This window comes from Lepus europaeus, chromosome 16, assembly GCF_033115175.1.
Source record: "Lepus europaeus isolate LE1 chromosome 16, mLepTim1.pri, whole genome shotgun sequence".
Classification (NCBI taxonomy): Eukaryota; Metazoa; Chordata; class Mammalia; order Lagomorpha; family Leporidae; genus Lepus; species Lepus europaeus.
In genome coordinates this window covers 24,456,218-24,474,936 of record NC_084842.1, presented here as the reverse complement: position 1 = coordinate 24,474,936, position 18,719 = coordinate 24,456,218, and the positions used below count along the sequence as shown (strand labels likewise).

At 38.2% G+C, this 18,719-nt stretch overlaps 1 protein-coding gene across 5 annotated transcripts in view; it reads right to left on the bottom strand.

Moving 5' to 3' along the window:
• Nucleotides 1-18,719, bottom strand: part of FAT1 (FAT atypical cadherin 1) — a 125,735-nt gene that overhangs the window by 58,254 nt on the left and 48,762 nt on the right. For all 5 annotated transcript variants that reach the window (XR_009868171.1, XM_062212777.1, XM_062212780.1 and 2 more), the window contains exon 3: nucleotides 9,014-9,328. Coding sequence is in view for 4 of the 5 variants with exons in the window: in XM_062212777.1 (XP_062068761.1) it covers nucleotides 9,014-9,328 (315 nt within the window). In the remaining variant the exon portion in view is untranslated. The remainder of the gene's footprint in view (nucleotides 1-9,013; nucleotides 9,329-18,719) is intronic.

The window sequence follows — 18,719 nt, the reverse complement described above, 5'->3', positions numbered from 1 at the left end:
CTAAAAGTACAGATTGCCCAAGGCCACGTGCAAATGTTCAGCTTTTCCTACAGTGACCACTCAGCATCCACACCTTTGGAGCTTTAAATTGTGAGCTCACAGGCACTCTGCAGGGCTGCGCTGTCCTTGTTTAGGTGGTATTCTAAGACTACATTGAACTGCAGGCTGTGCAGAGGGCTTTTGGCAGCTGAGGCCATCTGAGCAGCTATTGTTTGTCACTGCAGTACTGGTGCCGGCAGGATTAGGCGAGGGGCCAAAAATGGAATTCTATTCATAGACTGTCAAGGCTGGAAAGCAGCTCAGAACTCATTTAGTTCAAATTTCCAGAGGTCCAGAGAAAACACTAATGACATTAATCAAATGACTAAAGTCTCACAAGGCACTAGTGGCTGAGCGAGAACTTGACCTGAAAAATCTCCGGACTTCTGGTTTTAATTCTATCTTGCCAGCTGTTTCTGGTTGGGAATCAGCAGTATTAAAACACCAGATCAAAAGCCCAACTCAATTTATAGGGAACTGCCTTTAGCATTCCTATAAATGTCACTTACAGCAGCGACACAGAGGGAAGGCACCCAATCCATTTTATAAGGTTAACATCACATCGACATAAAAAGGCTAACCTCGCTTAGGCACTTAAATGCAAAAATCTAACATACAGAACATACAGAATTTTGATATTCTGCAAGTCATGAAAACACAGAATTCCTATTTGACAGAATTTCTTCTAAGGATCAAGACTAACCAAATTTAGAAGGAAAAGCATATCATCATCAATATGTGGAGAAGAGGCACTGAATAAAATTTGACTTTAGGAATAATACACTTCACTATGAAATAAAAATGAGCATGAGCAACAGGTAAGAAAAATCTGTAAATCTGGCCTTTAGATATGTGCATATCTTGGGAAAAAGACTACAAATAGATAAACCTTTTCTTTTTAAATGAATTCCTGCCATTGTAATGTGTCTGGTCCTTCATTTCCTTCCTTTACAGCTATCAAATGTTACCGGAAACCCTTGGAAGTTGTTTGCAGCTGTAGCCATTTCCTATTGCACTTTGTTCAGTCTCCCTTCCAGCCACAGTAAAATGCCATTTACTATGTTCCAGAAAAAATAGTTGCAACATGACAGAGGACTAGAACATGGATGAGTACTCAGATACTTACTACCACAGCATCTTATGACTTAGCCACGCTTTAGAGACTATCACATATAAATTATACATCTCTAACAAACACATCTGCAATCAAATCACATAAAGTAATTCTCTATGAAATATGATCTTTGAGGCAAACAAAACCAGACCACTATATGCTGCTGTCCTCTACATAGTATAAGAAACTAGTAATTTGAGCATGAATATATCAACCAAGAATAAAGGAATGGAGAAAAAATGAAGGTACTAGTAAAGAACTGGTAAGCATATATACAGTCAACTCTGTGAGAGAGAATTTGAGGATCTACCTGCCAACCAAATCATGAAAACCTCAAAAGTGAGGAATATTTTATCTTCTAGTAAGAAGTAAGTTATTTCTTAAACTAGTAGAGATCTAATTGTCTACCATCAACTCCCAAAATTTTTATTTCAGCTCAATAACTGATAATCTAGGTGCTCTTTAAAGAGGAATTTTTAAAAACCTGAAGAAGCAAAATACAGATGATTTTGTCTAAGCATGTCTGGTTAGAACAGTGGAGGAAAATTCAATTCCTCCTTCAGAAATATTCAACAGTCTACCACCTCAACAAAAACATCAACAACTTAACTAGTCCCTACCAATAAGCACATAAGCAGTCAGGAAGCTACATCTAATCAACTTTTGTATATGACTTTTATATTTTCTAATGACTAGAAAAAACCTTGCATGAATACATGAAAAATAAATGAAATTCAAGGTTCAATTTCATAAATAAAATTTGATTGAATCACTGCCCTTCTACAGTGACAGAGCTGAGAGGCACCAGAGACAGTGTTTGCAAAGCTGAAAATACCATGTGGTGCTTTATAGAGAAACTTTAATGACCCTTGCAGTACACAGTTAATAAAACTAAGTTTAAACACCTCATGTTCTTTAGAAGCACCATGGTATTTGGTCTCAAAGAACCATAAAAATAACATTAGCCTAACACTCCAAACCCAAAGGCACATGCAGGGAAGGAGGTACAGTGTACCAAGAAGCAGCAGTTATGAAGTTCATGTCTTTCTGGCCTGGACTTCCACAAGGAGGCTTAACCTCCCTGAAATCCCATTCGTAAGTTGGGGAAAATATAAACAGGCTGTTGGTGTTTATATTCTCTACCCATCTCAGAGGGCATCTGAAAGGTGCTTGTTATACACCAAGTGCAATGCATATAAAAGACAGACTTGTTAACGTTCTCCTAACTACTACTGAGTTTTGTTCCAGCCTTAATCGAAAAATAAGACCAAGAGATGGTAGAAGGGTGGGAGAGTGATGTACAAAAGATGGAGAACAAGACAGAATGGCAGTAAAGAAGAAAATTAGGATTTGCTAGTTTCTTTCTGGCTGTCTTCAAGCTCAACTTTCCAATCACATATACAACCATATGCATATATTTTAAAAAGGATGCCGCTACATTTTACTCAATGTACATTTCTGCTGAATTTCCTTATAGCCAAAAAGAAAAAAATCCTTTCTTGCTCTGTTCTGGAACAGAAAGATGTATATCAATGAATGAAAAAAGGCAAAAACTAATACCTGTGGAGGTCAGCTGGGCACCTGGCATTAAGGAAGTCCCTAGTGAAAATCCCTGGTGATAAGGAAATCACCAGTGATGGAAAAGCCCCTAGCCAGTGGCAGTCTGCCTGAGATCCATATCTCCCAGGTTATAATCCATGCTGCATGAATCTCAAAATATGCTACATACAAGATGTCTTACCAAACAAACTGTACCCTTCAAATATGTGCAATTTACTCTATGCCAATTATACCTCAAAAAAAGCTTTTTATAATGAAAAAAAAAGCATTACTTGCTATATATTGAAAATCTGAACAATACCAAACACAAAAAGACAAGACTGTGGTCTTTTTAAAGCATGAACATATCTAAAAGTAACCTTCAAAATTATCTGCCAATTATAAGCTGCCTAGCACTCCCTAAAAAGTTCAGACTGATAGCTTTAACTCAAAAGATACTCTGTGAGGGTGGTGTCAGTTTCTGAGGCTCCTTGTGGATAATGAAACCTGTGAGAGTACACTGGTCCCTTGTGTTCAGGCCTCCCCCCTGTCCTTCACAGACCACAACGCTGTGGTACTTGCTTGTGTGTGCAGGAGCTGGGGCTGTCAGCACAGCAGGCAATCTAACATCATGAGCTCTTGTATCTCTGCCACCTTGACAGCTGCACAATTTGCACTAAAAGAAGCAAATTTACCCTGATACCGAACATAATCAAATGAAAAAATGCTACAAAAATTTATGTTGTCAACAAACTATGTATCTGAAAAGGAAAAAACAGACCAAGGTTCTGACATCATAATTAAGTATGAAAACTTTGAAGACAAAAAAATTCAATAATGTTCATTCAAAGTTGTCATTTATAGCCCAAGATTGCTGAAAGCAGTCCTAAAAGGTTTTTCAGTTTTAGTTGTTGTTGTTGTTGTTGTTTTTAATTTGAGAGACACAGATATCTTGAATCCACTAGTTCAATCCTCAAAGCCAGTAGACAGAAATTCAATCCAAGTCTCTCCCATGGGTGGCAGAAACCCAAGTACTTAAGCCATCATCTGTTACTTACAAAGGTAAATATTAGCAGGAATCTGAAATCAGAAGAAGGAGGACTTCAAGCAGGTACTGTGATAAGAATACAGGCCCCCAAGTGATGTCTTTACTGCTGAAATAAATGGCTGCTCGTTTTGCATTTTAAAATATTTTGTCACACATTGACAAAAGGAAAAAATGGCAATGAGGAGATGTGGTCCTTCTTTCCAAAATGATTTTAGTGAGGTTAATTCAAGTTTACACAAAATGTTCCAAGGGACTACACACTGACTCTCAAAAATAAGTTATTTAAAAAAATATATTATTTTTTAATTGTATTTAAGTTATACAAATTTCATGTAATTCTTAAATACAGATTTAGGAACATGGTGCTACTTCCCATCCTTCCCTCCCTCCTGCACATGCTCTAACCTTTCTTCCTCTTCTCTCTGCTATATGATTTTAACCCTTATTCTAGTACTCAAGGTTTTCCATCAAGTACAGTCACACTCCCATACACTCACCTAATTTTATCTTTCGGTTGCCAATACTCATAACTCCTTTGAATTGTTCCCCAACACGACAAACATTCCCTACCTCCTCTCCACTTATTGATTTATAACAACTTCAAAATCAGTCCAATAACTTTTCCAAAGGGATGTCATCTTCCTAAATATATCTACCATGTCAGTCAGTTTCCCACTTCCTCCAGATGTGTTTGTGCCACACTACCTTGTACCATCTATTTCTCTGCTCTGCTTCACTCTTGTAGACTAATAAACTTTCCAAGCATCTCTTTAGGTGCCATACACAGCAGAAACAGTAAATACTTCACGCAGAAACAAATATTTTGAATGATGATGAATTTAGGTCTTCTCTAGTCCACTGGACTTATATCACCAGAGTCCCAAACTTACCTTTACGACCAAGAAGCAAACAGACCCATCACATTCATTCAAAAATATTTATCCCAAGGAGACATACAACCCACCTACTAAAAGCCTCCTTGGCTTACATGAACAGAGCTATGAACAGAGCTACTGTAATGCATAAGAGGCAGTATTCTGCACTTGGCATACGCAAACCTTAATAGGAGTGCAACAATGCTTACCACTAATTACAAAATCTAAGAACCCAGAGGTAAATCCTCCCTGTGGCCAAGATCTCTTATATTTCCAGCCCACTGAATTTCTGTCTTTGTCATTAACTATTAAGTAACATGATTTAGGGTCTCCAGGTGGTGCTTAGGGTTAAGTAAATCACAAGGACTTTCTTCTAGCAGACTGCTCCCTCCAGCTTTCACAATCTAACCCCTCTCTTCAATCCTTACTCATACAACTCATCTACCTGTTACAAATAAGCCTGCTTTGAAGATTTTGAGGAAGATGAAACCCAAATATTTTGAACTCTGAGCATCAAGCTTAAACTTCCTGCTTAGTTGAGGGAAGAAAACATTCTAGAGATGGATCCTGTGCAGCCATAGTTACTAGGTTCTTAAATAATGCCCTTGCTAAATAACACATGGTTATTTCATGCACTTCACAGACTTAAGGTGACTTGTGGACTCTAATAGACTCCTTTGCCAACCATACAGTGGATAATATACTTCACAACATTTCCACTGTTATCAGCCTTCAACTTACAAAATATAAAACCTCTGGGTGAACCCTAATGAGCGTTCTGTTGTCCTGCTAGCAGTCTGCATGCAGTTCCCACCCAGGGCTGGAATTAGCTGTGGACTCCTGGTGGAGTTTGTTCCTGCTGCAGATAAGGAAGTGCAGAGAGGTCTCTATAGACATCTCCTCTAAGAGACTTCAGAATAAAGAGATTTTTTTTTTTTTTTTTGACAGGCAGAGTGGATAGTGAGAGAGAGACAGAGAGACAGGTCTTCCTTTTTGCTGTTGGTTCACCCTCCAATGGCCACTGCGGCCAGCACATCTCGCTGATCCGAAGCCAGGAGCCAGGTGCTTCTCCTGGTCTCCCATGCGGGTGCAGGGCCCAAGGACTTGGGCCATCCTCCACTGCCTTCCAGGGCCACAGCAGAGAGCTGGCCTGGAAGAGGGGCAACCGGGATAGAATCCGGCGCCCCAACCGGGACTAGAACCCGGTGTGCCGGCGCCGCAAGGCAGAGGATTAGCCTGTTAAGCCACGGTGACGGCCCAGAATAAAGAGATTTAAAAAGGAGTGGAAACACTGTATTAATCATGTTTCCACAAGAAGACATACACAACCCCAATGGTATCATTGCAAAAGGGCCCCAGGAACAAGCCAGATTTCAAGACTCCAAAATAACTGTACATAATTTCTTTAAATTTGTTTCTCCTCGTCTTTTTGCTTCTATTAAGTTCAGACCTATAGGCCGGCACTGCGGCTCACTTGGCTAATCCTCCGCCTGCGGCACTGGCACCCCGGGTTCTAGTCCCGGTTGGGGCTCCGGATTCTGTCCCGGTTGCTCCTCTTCCAGTCCAGCTCTCTGCTGTGACCTGGGAAGGCTGTGGAGGATGGCCCAAGTGCTTGGGCCCTGCACCTGCATGGAGACCAGGAGGAAGCACCTGGCTCCTGGCTTCGGAACAGCACGGCAGGCCGGCCATAGAAGCCATTTGGGGGGTGAACCAACGGAAAAGGAAGACCTTTCTGTCTCTCTCTCACTGTCTAACTCTGTCCAAAAAAACAAACAAACAAACAAAAAAAACTAAAGTTCAGACTACAGCATCTGTTTAGATATCCAGGTGGACACTTACTGACTGCTTGCTTGCTTGCTTGCCTGTCTCTTCAGAGAGGATGTAATCTAATCCAAGTGAGACTGAAGACATAAGAAGGATGAAAACATACTTAAGGTCTAATTCATTTAACAGTTTTAGATTGGGGATCATCATCACTTCAAGGTTTTCACTTACAGATTTTACTCTCTCACTTGCTCAGGATCTGGGACTAACCCTCTTCCAAGCATACCTCCAGACCTCAAAACCCTCCTCTAAAATTTCTTATAAACTTCTAGCTTCCTGCTTTTATATATGACATGGTTTCTAACTTTTAGCTTTTTGTTCTCTTTCATTTTATTTCACAAAAGGGAAAATGAACAATTAATTGCCACTAGTGCAGTAAAAACAGTATATATACAGCCACACTGCTAATAAAAGCCTTTTGTTAATCATTCACAGAGGCTGTTTCAAGTCTGCATGCACTGTCTTAATTCCGGCCCTTTCACTTGGGCTCAGGGTCCTGTATCTTCATCCCAAATGAAGTCTCAGATTCTGTAAATATCTCTCCTATATAACTAAATTTTTCTAACACAGGACTTAGTAATTAATTACTAGTGTTCAAAGAATTCAAATCCCTCCTCCTTTCTCCATCAGAGGAACACAGCAGAACTGTCTCAAAGCAAAAGTAAAAGCTAATATATATGCGATAAATCTTGGACAATGTTTACTCCTAACAACCACAAAAGCCAGTCTTTACAAAAGCCAGGTTGGAAATTAACATTTGAATATGCTTTTCCAAAGACAAAATACTACAGACATGCATGATTTCTACTGGGTTATTGATCTGTATACATTTGCTACATAGATCTTAACCTCAGGCCTCTTTCTAACTTAAGAACTGTTTCCTAGTTCAAAAAAAAGGAATTAAGAACTAAGGATGACACAAATGAAAGAGATAATAAAGGCTAACAAGGAATTTGAGGATGCTTCCTTAATTTTTATTTTTGCCTATTATTTTCCTGATGTATCAAATATGAAACCCAGTAACTGAGCAGACCAATTATCCTAGAATATGGAAAGCCTTAATAAGCACAGGCATGAAAGAGCTACATAAATTACTGTATAAATCTTTCGGTTCAGAATTTTCTGTTAATTAGATTCTACCGACAAGTATTGAATAGCTGCATAACATTTTTTGTTTAAGGTCAATAATCTGTATGATAAGAAGTTTTAATAAAATTGCTCCTTTAAGTCCTACAGTGGTTCTTAGTTTAACTCTTCTAATAAATCAAAGCATACTACATGTCACATATAAAATTTTCCCTTCACAGAGGACAGCTAAGTTCTCATTACCCAATGATAACTATGTTGAACATCTTTTTAAGGAAATATTACAAAAGAACTAGCAAGAAACAGAATATACTGTTAAACGTAGAACAGCAAAGATCGGAAGTTTGTAGGTATTTTGGAAGAGCATTTAATCGTCAAGGAGCTATATTCTTAGAAGCAAGGGGCCACTGACATGGAAAGGAGGGAAAAATTAAGAAAGAAAAGGTTTACATATTGTTCAAAAAAGTAACCACTTTCAATCTGAAAACTGTTTCTGATCCCTCACTACCTTTGATTACAGCATTGCTCTATGGAAAAAATTTTAAATGACATTTAAAAACTAGTGAATTATGAACACTCTTCTAATATTCTTTACCAAAAAGAGAACTTAAAAAAACTGAAATCTCTACTTAGTACAGAGTTGTTCTTCCATATGTAAAGTGAATTAAAAATGAATCTTAATGAAAAATGGAATGTCAGAGGAATAGGAGGTGGGATGGGAGTGGGGGTGGGAGGGCAGGAATGAGGGGAAGAAACATTATATTCCTAAAAGCTGTGCATATGAAATTTCTATTCATTAAATAAAAACCTTAAAAAATAAATAAAATTAAATAAAATTAAAAAATTGAAGCAGGTGGCGCTGTGGCACAGCAGGTTAAGCCTCCATTTGCAACTCAGGCATCCCATATGGGCACCAGTTCAAGTCTAAGCTGTTCTGCTTCTGATTTAGCTCCCTGCTAATGTGCCTGAGAAACCAGGGTACAAAGGCCCAAGTACTTGGGTCTCTGCCACCCACATGGGAGACCCAAATGAAGCTCCTGGCTTTGGTATGGTCCAGCCCCAGATGTGGCTGCCATTTGAGTTATAAACTAGTGGATGGAAGATCTCACTCTGTAACGCTTTCAAATAAATAAATATTTTTTAAAAATCAAATACCTAGCAGCTAACAGAACTTGCTGTAAGTTTAAGCTGCAGAATTTTCTACAATTTTAAGGAGTATCACTAATTTAGGAGCTATCACTGAAACAGTATCTGCTTTGTAACCTGAAGGTGCAAATTCCTCTATTGAGCAAAATCATAAAATAACTTTGCAAAAACAAACTTAAAGAGGAAAGAAAAGTACATTTGAACTAAAGTTTCATCTGAGAAATAAAGGTATGTTCTGAACAAATCAAATGGAATAATATTTATCAAAAAGAAGAGTATGCAATAGATAAATGCTAACTTGCAGCAAAGAATAAGCATAAGTATAAGCAAAGTATAACATACCAGTTTTAGGATGTATAGCAAAGAATCCTTGAGGATTTCCACTTGTAATTTTGTACGTCAGCTTGTCATTAGAGCTAGAGTCTGGATCAAATGCCTCAATCTGTACCACAGATACATTCTTGGGAGAATTTTCCATTATTTCTGGATAATAAACAGGCTCTGATGTCTGTGGTGCGTTGTCATTGACATCCTCAACCTCTATGTAAATCTCTATAAACGATGAAAGAGGCACAACACCCTGATCGGCTGCATAGACTGTCAGCCAGTAATGGGAGGTTGACTCACGGTCCAGCCAGTCTGCCGTCTCTATGACACCTGCAGAGAAAAGGAGAAGGGGAAAACATGAAGCAGTGTGTAGACAGCAACAACACCTGTAACTCTGAGAAGAGCCAACGTAATAAAAACTCTGACAGACTGAGGGCTGTCACTCCCTACTACCACGATCTTGGGAAGGTTAGCTAATTCCTCGTGCCTCAGTTTTGTTTCCCTTAAAATGGAGTTAATAATAATGGTATGTTCCTGTGATGCTGGTTAAATGAATACACACATCATTATTTGGCACATAATGCAGGTATAAATACAGTTAGGTTCAGGCAATATACACAGTACTAAAAAAAAAAAGTAACAAAATTATGTATTTCAATCAAAAATCTATTTTTGTATGTATCTGTTAACTTTTAATTGGTAATATATATGACATGTTTTGAGGTACATATAAGTAGTAAAATGGCTAAACACACATTACTTCACATACTTATATTTGATGGTAAACTCATTTAAAATCTACTCTCTTAGCAATTTTCAAAAACATAATATGGTGTCATTAACCATACAGTCACTATTCTGCATCTATATTTTTGATCATTATTTAAGTATTTCCTTATTTGAAATTAATATCAGAAAAAGGCTTACAACATAGAAAACTAAATAATTAAATGTGAGAGATATTATCATAGGATGAGGTTTACTGCCATGTAGAAGCATTACAATGATCTATTATTGCTTAATTAATTCTTTTGAACTCTCAAAAAGAAACTACAATCTCACTTTTAGAAAGTGAAAATGGAGTTTCTGAACTCAAACAAAGGAGCCAAATGGTCTCTAAGCATCATACAACTGAAGATAACTTCAAACATGTTTCTCTTTTTCTCTGATCCAAACATAATCTATGTATACTCAGTCCTTTCACTAAATTAGCAAAACTCTATCAGTTTGTAGTCTGAAAGAATAATTCTTGCTAGGTTCTCTTACTCACTGCTCCCACCACCTGATACAAAGGAAGGAGAGGATAACAGGCGTTCTCTCAGAGGGATTACACATCAACAAAACGCACAGGCACTGCTCTTGGGTTTGCTCACTTCATTAAAATGCAGTAAAAGTCATTTGACAGGTGTATTATTAGAAAAACCCAAGCAGAAAGGTACATGGTGCTTTTATTCACCTCTTTTTAGTTCTAACCCTCCAACACTTCAAGCTATCTAGCCACTTTTTAAGAGTGTGCCCCTCTAAATATGATTACGTTATTTAAAACTGTAATCGCAGACAAGTTGATCAATGTTTCCCACATGCCCAGCACTGTGATAAATGTTATTACCTCCAACATCTTATTTAATCTTTTACTTCCAACCCGTCTACCCTGATGAGAAACTCAGACTCAGAGACATGAGGAACTTTCCCAGGGTCACAGTAAATGGCAGAGCTGGAGTTCAGACATCACAAACCCTTGACTCCAGTGCCAGCAAAATTCCCTGTCGGTCCTATTGTTAGGATTACAAAAGCAGAGCAAACAAAAGGGAATGTGGTAACTCCGAAAAGACAAGTCAAACTTCATATTTCAACCAGTTTTTTATGTCAATATTCAGAAGCAGTATATTAAACATTCATTCATATATAATGGTTTTCTCTAGGGTCAAAAAAGAAATAAGAAATAAAAAATAGATTAAGCTTTAAAATTAAGATTTTAAAAGCCATTTTTTTTAAACATCACTATCTTTCTGCTCAATCTTTTAAGATTTATTTATTTGAAAGGCAGAGTTACAGAGAGAGAGGGAGAGACGGAAAGTCCACCTGCTGGCTCACTCCCCAGTTGGCTGCAAAGGCCAGGGCTGGGTCATGACAAGGTCAGGAGCCAAGAGTTCTGTCCCTGTCTCCCACATGGGTGCAGCGGCCCAGTCGGGGCTATCTTTTGCTACTTCTCCCAGGCCATTAGCAGGGAGCTGGACTGGAAGTGGAGCAGCTGGGACTCGAAAGGGCACCCACATGGGACACTGGCATAGGCTTTGCCTACTATACCACAATGCGGGACTCAAGGTATTTATTTTCGAACATGTTCTATTTCTAGTCTGGTCTGTAAGAGCCCAGACTGCTGTGCATAATTATGAGATGTGTTCTGCTGGGAAACGCCTCTCTCCCCATCAGGTGGACAGGCAACCACTGCCTTTCTTACGTGATATTCCCCTCCATCTGTCCCAGCCACAGTCAGAGAAAGAATTTCAGGATCCCAAGCAATCTCTGGATATTAAGAAAGGTTAAATGTGAGACAACAAAGTGACTCTATTCAAATACGGCAGAAAACTAGGATTGTTATTAACCAGTAACTGAAGTACTAAATATTGAGATGCTCAGTGCCCCCATTTCATGAATTCATGAATCATGTACTTTTTCTTGTATTACCATCTTGTGATTGTGTATTTTAATTACTTCCTTGTGAAATAAAAATTGAACACCTTTAATACAACTTACAGAAAACTATAGTGACTTTCAGCTGTAAGTAGGAAAGAAGTGCCTACTGAATAATGTCTTCTAACCCAATCCTCAAACTCATAAGGACAATTAACAAGTGTTCACTGTATGCCAATCACTTTAGAGGGGCTTTGCATATATTAAATCATCTAAAGAACATTGAAGCTGGTATTCTTTTCATGCCATCTTCACACACAGGGCAGAAAAGCCTGGATAAATTAAGTAACTTACTAAGCAATAGAGTGATTAAGAAACCCAGACAGTCTGATTCCTGACCTCAGGATCTTCACCATCAGGCTGTGCCATTGCCATAGCATCATCATCTGGCATAGCACAGCACCAGGAGTGCTGGGGCCATGGTGGGTCTTGATGAAAAGCTGCAAGGAGTTTTGGAACACCCACCCATCCATCCACATATTTTTTCACATGGACTCCCTCCTGCCTTTAAATACCTCTCCCTCTCTCAGCTCCCTACTTTCACATCCATCTCTGCTCCTCTTCTCTATTTCCTCATTCACTTGTCTGCATCCAGAGGGTATGGAAGACCAGGCTGTGAAAACAGAGCAGTGGCAGCCCAGGCCTTCCATGAAATACCCGCCATCCATCCATCCATCCATCCGCAGAGTAGCAAAGCCAGCAGGAAGAATGACAGAGACACAACACCGTTGTGTCATGAGGTGGCAGTGTACCAGGCAGTGATGCTAGGATATACATATTCTGAACAAAAAAGACCAACTGAGACAAGCTTCACTCAGCAGTGTTATTAGGAACCTTGCCTTTACTGTAATGAAGCACTACAGAAGTAATAAAAGCCTGGCTTTCCAACTTCAAGAATACAATGGAGACATTCTCCGGAAAAGTGGTTAATAAGCTAAAAAATTTAAAAGAAGCCAGAAATCTGGAGGTAGTAAGTAAAATATTTATCATTCCAAACATACTCTCTAGGATTTCAAAACCACCACCAGATGTCACTATGGAAACTGATTTTAAATATGCATACTATGGAAGAACTAGACTGAAGGGAACGAAAAGACCATGCAATTACTAAAAGAGCTTGACTAATGTAATTGAAAATACAGCCAAAGCAAAATTTCTTTCTAGAAAGATTCATTATAAATGTCCATATTAAGCAAGCATTGGTGTTGACTTCCCACTGCCTGATTATGCAACATTTACAGGATATAGTATTAGCTGCTCCAAGTAAATGGTTCAAATGTAAAGTTTTCTAAGAGTAACTAACTCTTCTGGCCATCAGTAATGGCTAACATTGCTGTGAACGCCCTCCACCTCACACAGGTGGAGAGGCTTGCAATGTAGTAATTTTAAAGCAAAAATAAAGCTACAGTGTAGTAATTTCTGCCAAAAATAAGTTAACTGATTCAAATTTCCATGGCCAAACACCTTTCTTCCTGGAATTTTACTATTTTCTTTAATATGCCTTGGTCCCCTATCAAAGCTTTCAACAACACCTTGTTATTTCCAATTCTTCCACTAATACACCCCAAGAATATCTAAAGTCAGCAACAATGTGGCAACATAAACTTGCAAACCCTACTCTACTTCCTGATATAGTACATCACATACTTTTCTTTGTCTTTTAACATTTCTGGAACCAAAGTAAGGCAGCAATTATGAAAGCTGTTTTAGTCAAACACAAGAAAAACTTAAATATGAATTATTACTTCTTTTAAGTTTTCATGTTTAAGGGCCCGTGCTGTGACACAGCAGGTAAAGTTGCCACCTACAGTGCCAGCATCCCATATGGGTGCCCTTTCGAGTCCTAGCTGCTCCTCTTCTGATCCAGCTCTCTGCCACGGCCTGGGAAAGCAGTAGAAGATGGCCCAAGTCCTCGGGCCTCTGCACTCGCATGGGAGACCTAGAAGCTCCTGGTTCCTGGCTTCAGATCAGCACAGTTCTAGCCGTTGTGGCCATTTGAGGAGTGAACCGGCAGATGGAGGACCTCTCTCTCTCTCAATGTAAGTCTGCCTTTCAAATAAATAAAAAAAACTTTAGATTTTTATGTGAAAGGCAGAGACACACATAAAGATGAGAGAGCGAGAGAGCGCGTGCACGCACACCCTCATTTGCTGGTTCAGTCCCCTAAATGCTGCACAACAGCCAAGGCTGAGCCAGAATGAATCCAGGAGTCCTGAACTCATTCCAGGTCTCCCAGATGTGTGGCAAAAAAAACCAACTACTGGAGCCACTGCCTGCTGCCTCCCAGGATGTGCATCAACAGGAAGCTGAAATGGAAAGGGGAGCGAGAACCCACCCAGGCACTCAGACAGGGAATGTGTGCATTCCAAGCAGGGGCCCCAAACACCCACGACCAAATACAATTTTTGATGGTATTTTCCCTATGGGCAACAATGGATGGATGACTCTACTTCAACAGATTAACTCTTCTGGAAATAAGCATTTTCCCAAGTATAAAAATAATATTCACTAAGAACTGAGGTACCATCTGCACATTAGAGACCCAAAATCTGTTTCTATAATTAATCTACAAATGGTTACATAATTAAAAGGATACTAATAGAAATTTTTACAGTAAAAAAAAACATATTGTTTTATGATAATGTGCAGAGAGTTAAAAATAGGCTTTATTTAAAAATCAAAACTTCTGAAATTTAACCCATTTTTAAAACAACTGTACCAATCTGACTTGAAAGATCATCCAATAAATCAAAACTCCTGGATTCTTTTAGCAACATTACATAGTAGATCATGTACACTCACATATGTGGAAAAAAATTAAATGTTTTTCCCTGCTTTTTCCATTAGTTGACAAAGCTGTTTTGTTGCTGACTAAAATAGAGGAAGAAATGAAAGAAGAGTCTGTAAAGTCGAAGGTATTTAGGATTCTAAAATGCCTGCTTAGTCTACTTTGTCAGGAAATGACATATGAGAAATAACATCAGTACTAAAATAAAAAATGTAACACTTTCTTTTCACCTGAAGTACACATTACATTCTACCTCACTGGTATTTGGAAGCATAAAACACAAGGAAAATGTAAAGACCGATGTTTAATGACTTTTGAAGGGAAAGAAAAGGCCAAATTCTAACACTCCCAAAGCCAAATGTTCTATTTCTATTTCTTGTGTGTACATATATAACTAATCAAAATTGTAATTGCTTGAGACCACACAAATAGGGTAAATGTTTACATAACTTTTGATTTAAAAAAAAAAGTCAAAAGAAGCAAAAGAAAGTAGTTCAACTTAGAAGCATCGTTCACGAGCCACGCACACTGCTAGGTGTCCTGAAGTACCGCACAACTCAACAGACACCTCTCTGCTCTTATCGTTAAATATAGAGCATGTCATGTATAATTTATAACTCTCCAGCCTAACGGAGGGCATGCTACTTACTGATTACCATGACCGAACCTTTCAAAGCCAATGACTTGTCACTTTCTGAGAGCCCATCTGTATTTGGGGAGCAGAGCAAACTTAGTGCACTGATGATGAGAATGAGAATGAGAGTATGTACATACAGCACTCATGATGTGCCAGACACAACTTGTAGTGCTTCTTATCTGTTAACTCATTTGGTCCTCACAGCAACCCTGCGCCCTATGTAGTATGCCCATCCCCCTGTCACAGATGAGGACGCTTCCACAGTGTAAACAACCTGCCCGAGGTCACACAGTTCTCCAGTGGTGGAACTGGAGGGAAGCTTAAGGGGACTCTGACTACAAATTTTACCAGACCAGTTGACTTCAGTGGAATGCAAAAGTGCAGTGGCCAGATGGAAAAAAATGGGTTTTGCTGTTTTCCCAATAGTTGGGAATGTGGGTAAAACAGCACACTCTGTAACATCATGGGTAGGAAGGGAACTAATACACACTACACAGTTTTCTTAAAAAGGAGATGTGTGAATGGAAGAATGTTTTGTAAAAATTTGGAAAAATCTGTATTAAGCTATATAAAATATCTTAGTTCTGTTCAGAAAATGTCTTTCAAATGAGACACATACAAATACACACACAACTATATGTACAGAGGAAAAAGGTCTAGACTAAACAAGATGATTGGAGGACAAAGAAAATCCAGTGAACTATTTTTTAAATCTGTAAATTTCTATAATGATGTATTTAATATCTATAAAATGCATACAGTAAAGAATCAAATAGAGGCTGGTGTTGTGGTGCAATAGGTTAAGCTGCTACTTATAATACAAACATCCCATGTGATCACCAGTTTAGGCAGTTCCACTTCCAATCTAGATTCCTGCTAATGCACCTGGGAAAGCATCAGAAGATGGGCCAAGCACTTAGACCCCGGCCATCCACATGGGAGCCCAGGATGGCGCTCCCAGCTTCTGGCTTCCGCCTGGCCCAGCACATACCATCATATTAATTTAAAGTGTGAACCAAAAGATGGAGATTCCTGTCTCTCGCTCTATCACTCTGACTTCAAATAAATAAATAACTTTGTAAAGTCAAATAAAATGTTAACTGCCAGCAGTCCTTTTTGTTGGAACCTCCTTTCTTATTTCTCCCCCTATTATTTGATATATTTTTTGTAAATTGTATTGTGTGTGTACATATAAGGCATGTAACGTGTTATTAGATACAGATATATAGTAAAAATGTTACTACAGTGAAACAAATTACTATATTGGTCATCTCACATAATTACTTTTTTTGTTTTATTTCTATGGCAAGAGTAACTGAAATCACTATGTTGAACATGAATCCCAATTATAATTTTATACCCTACAGTTCTCACACTGTACATGAGATGACTAGATTTGTTCATCCTACACATCTGCTGCTTTAGAAGTGAGTAGATAAACCATTTCCATGTAGGATCTGTTTCATTTAACCCAAGTAGATATGTAACAAAGGCTATTCTGGTATCTTAAACAATTAACATTTGAAAGTATTCATATATGAAACTACTTACAAAGTTTTAGGTCTAGGGAATTCTATAATTACACTGCCCAGAGTAAGACTAAAAGTTAATGACTAAACAGAAAGCTTTTCATGTAACAACTGTCAATCTGTTGTTTTCCCATTATTTAGACTGCCTTTTAAATCATCTTAATTAAAATATCTCTATCAACTCTTTCCATTAAAATTGCTGGAATAACTTTAAAATTAGCTGAGGAAGCCTTTTCCTTGCACACTTACTAAAACTTGTATTAATTAAGTTCATAATCAGATTTTAAGCATCATGTTGCAAGCCTAGGGATTTCTTCAGCTTTGCAAAGAGTCATTCCCAGGGCAAGCTCTGCTAAACCACTCTTTCATGCTTTGTTGAGAAAGGATTCCGAGTTCTGATTTCCACGTAAGAATCATTAATATTGTTAATGAGAGTTTTCATGGATAAGCAGATCATCCATGTGTATCAAAAGTTATCACTTGAACACCTACTAATTGGATAAAACTACATACGCAAGACAGCCTTTGAAGGCATTTAACTAAAATGGATATATTACAAATACTTACAGTAGTGTTTCTATTGGTTTAAATTTTAGAAAATAAACCATTTTAATGTTGATCATTTTTCAGTTGGTGTTTAACGGATACACACTTGAATGCTTTTTATATATGCCATTATTGTTTAATTGCCACTGTTGTTATGTAAACTTGATCATCTTTCTCCATTTTCCAAAATGAGAAGCAGAGCCTTTGGGCTGAAATATCACTGGTAGGAAGGTATTTATCCATCAACAGAATAGAAATAAATTAACCAGTGGATTACCTTACCAGTTTGTCATGTAAGCACTTTACATATAGCAACTCACTTAAGCCTCAAAGAACTCAGAGCTGGCTGACTGAGCTTCATGGTCCTCACCTGGGGCCACCAGGGTGCTATTCCTGGGGGCTGCAAAGCTCCACGTCAGCAGTCATGTCAGACTGGAGTCCTGGCTCCAGCCCTATAAAGGGGGGGCAGGTCAGCCAAAATGTCTATCAGAGTTTACCAGCACTGGCTGGTGGCGGGAAGAATGACACAAACTTAAGTAAGTCCAACTAAAGGAAAAGCACATATACCCTTGTACAAAGTTCATAGTATAAAAAGGAAAAACAAATATGAAGGAATCCAACACTGTTCTACATTCAGAAAGTTGCTGTATTGATCCTATCACCCTCTTATGAAAAAAAATTCACAGGCTAGATCTATAATGAACACAAAGCATTACAGAAATAAATGAGTATCAATCACTGTGAGACTATCGTAACTGAGCTGTGAACACAGTTGCTATTAACTTTAAAATACTGAGCAGTAGATGGTGGGTCCTGAGTTATAAATGGTAAAACAGTTAGAAAAGCATTTTGATAGATTAAAACTGATTCTTTAAGGGATATCCCTCTTTAGCAAAGAAATCACTGACTTTTCAAAATCTAATTGTCAATACTGAAATAGCACACTTTTTAAAAACTCCACCATATGATATCCTTTTTATCAGCAAGAATTCCAAGTTGTTTGTAATAGCTTACATGTTGTTACAAATTCATCTGGAACCCAGCACTATTGACTTATACCTGCTTTTATTCGTTCAACAAACACATATGTGCCAGGAATGGTGCAGGGTGCTAAAGAAACAGAATAAAAATGCAGTCTCATGGGAAAGAGTTCAATGAAAGACTTAATTCAATCCCTGGAGCAGCAAAAAGAGAAATAAAGAATAGACACCTCATCTAAGGACAACACAGCAATTTAACAACTAGTTATCTTGATAACCATTTCCACTTATTCTATAAAATCTCTTAGATACAGGTGAAACAGTGAGCTCCTAACTCAGTTTAATCAGGTGACATGTGATTTTAGAAATAGATTAGGATATAATCCCATTCTGTAAAACAAGGGGGGCAAGACGAGGCTATATATGAAAACATGATGGGTTACAGGGATGAGTGAATTTTAGTTTCTTAATATGTTCTAATTTTTCTAGAAGGAATCTTATAAAACTATAATGAATACAGGGTTAATCCAAAGCATATCAATAGAAC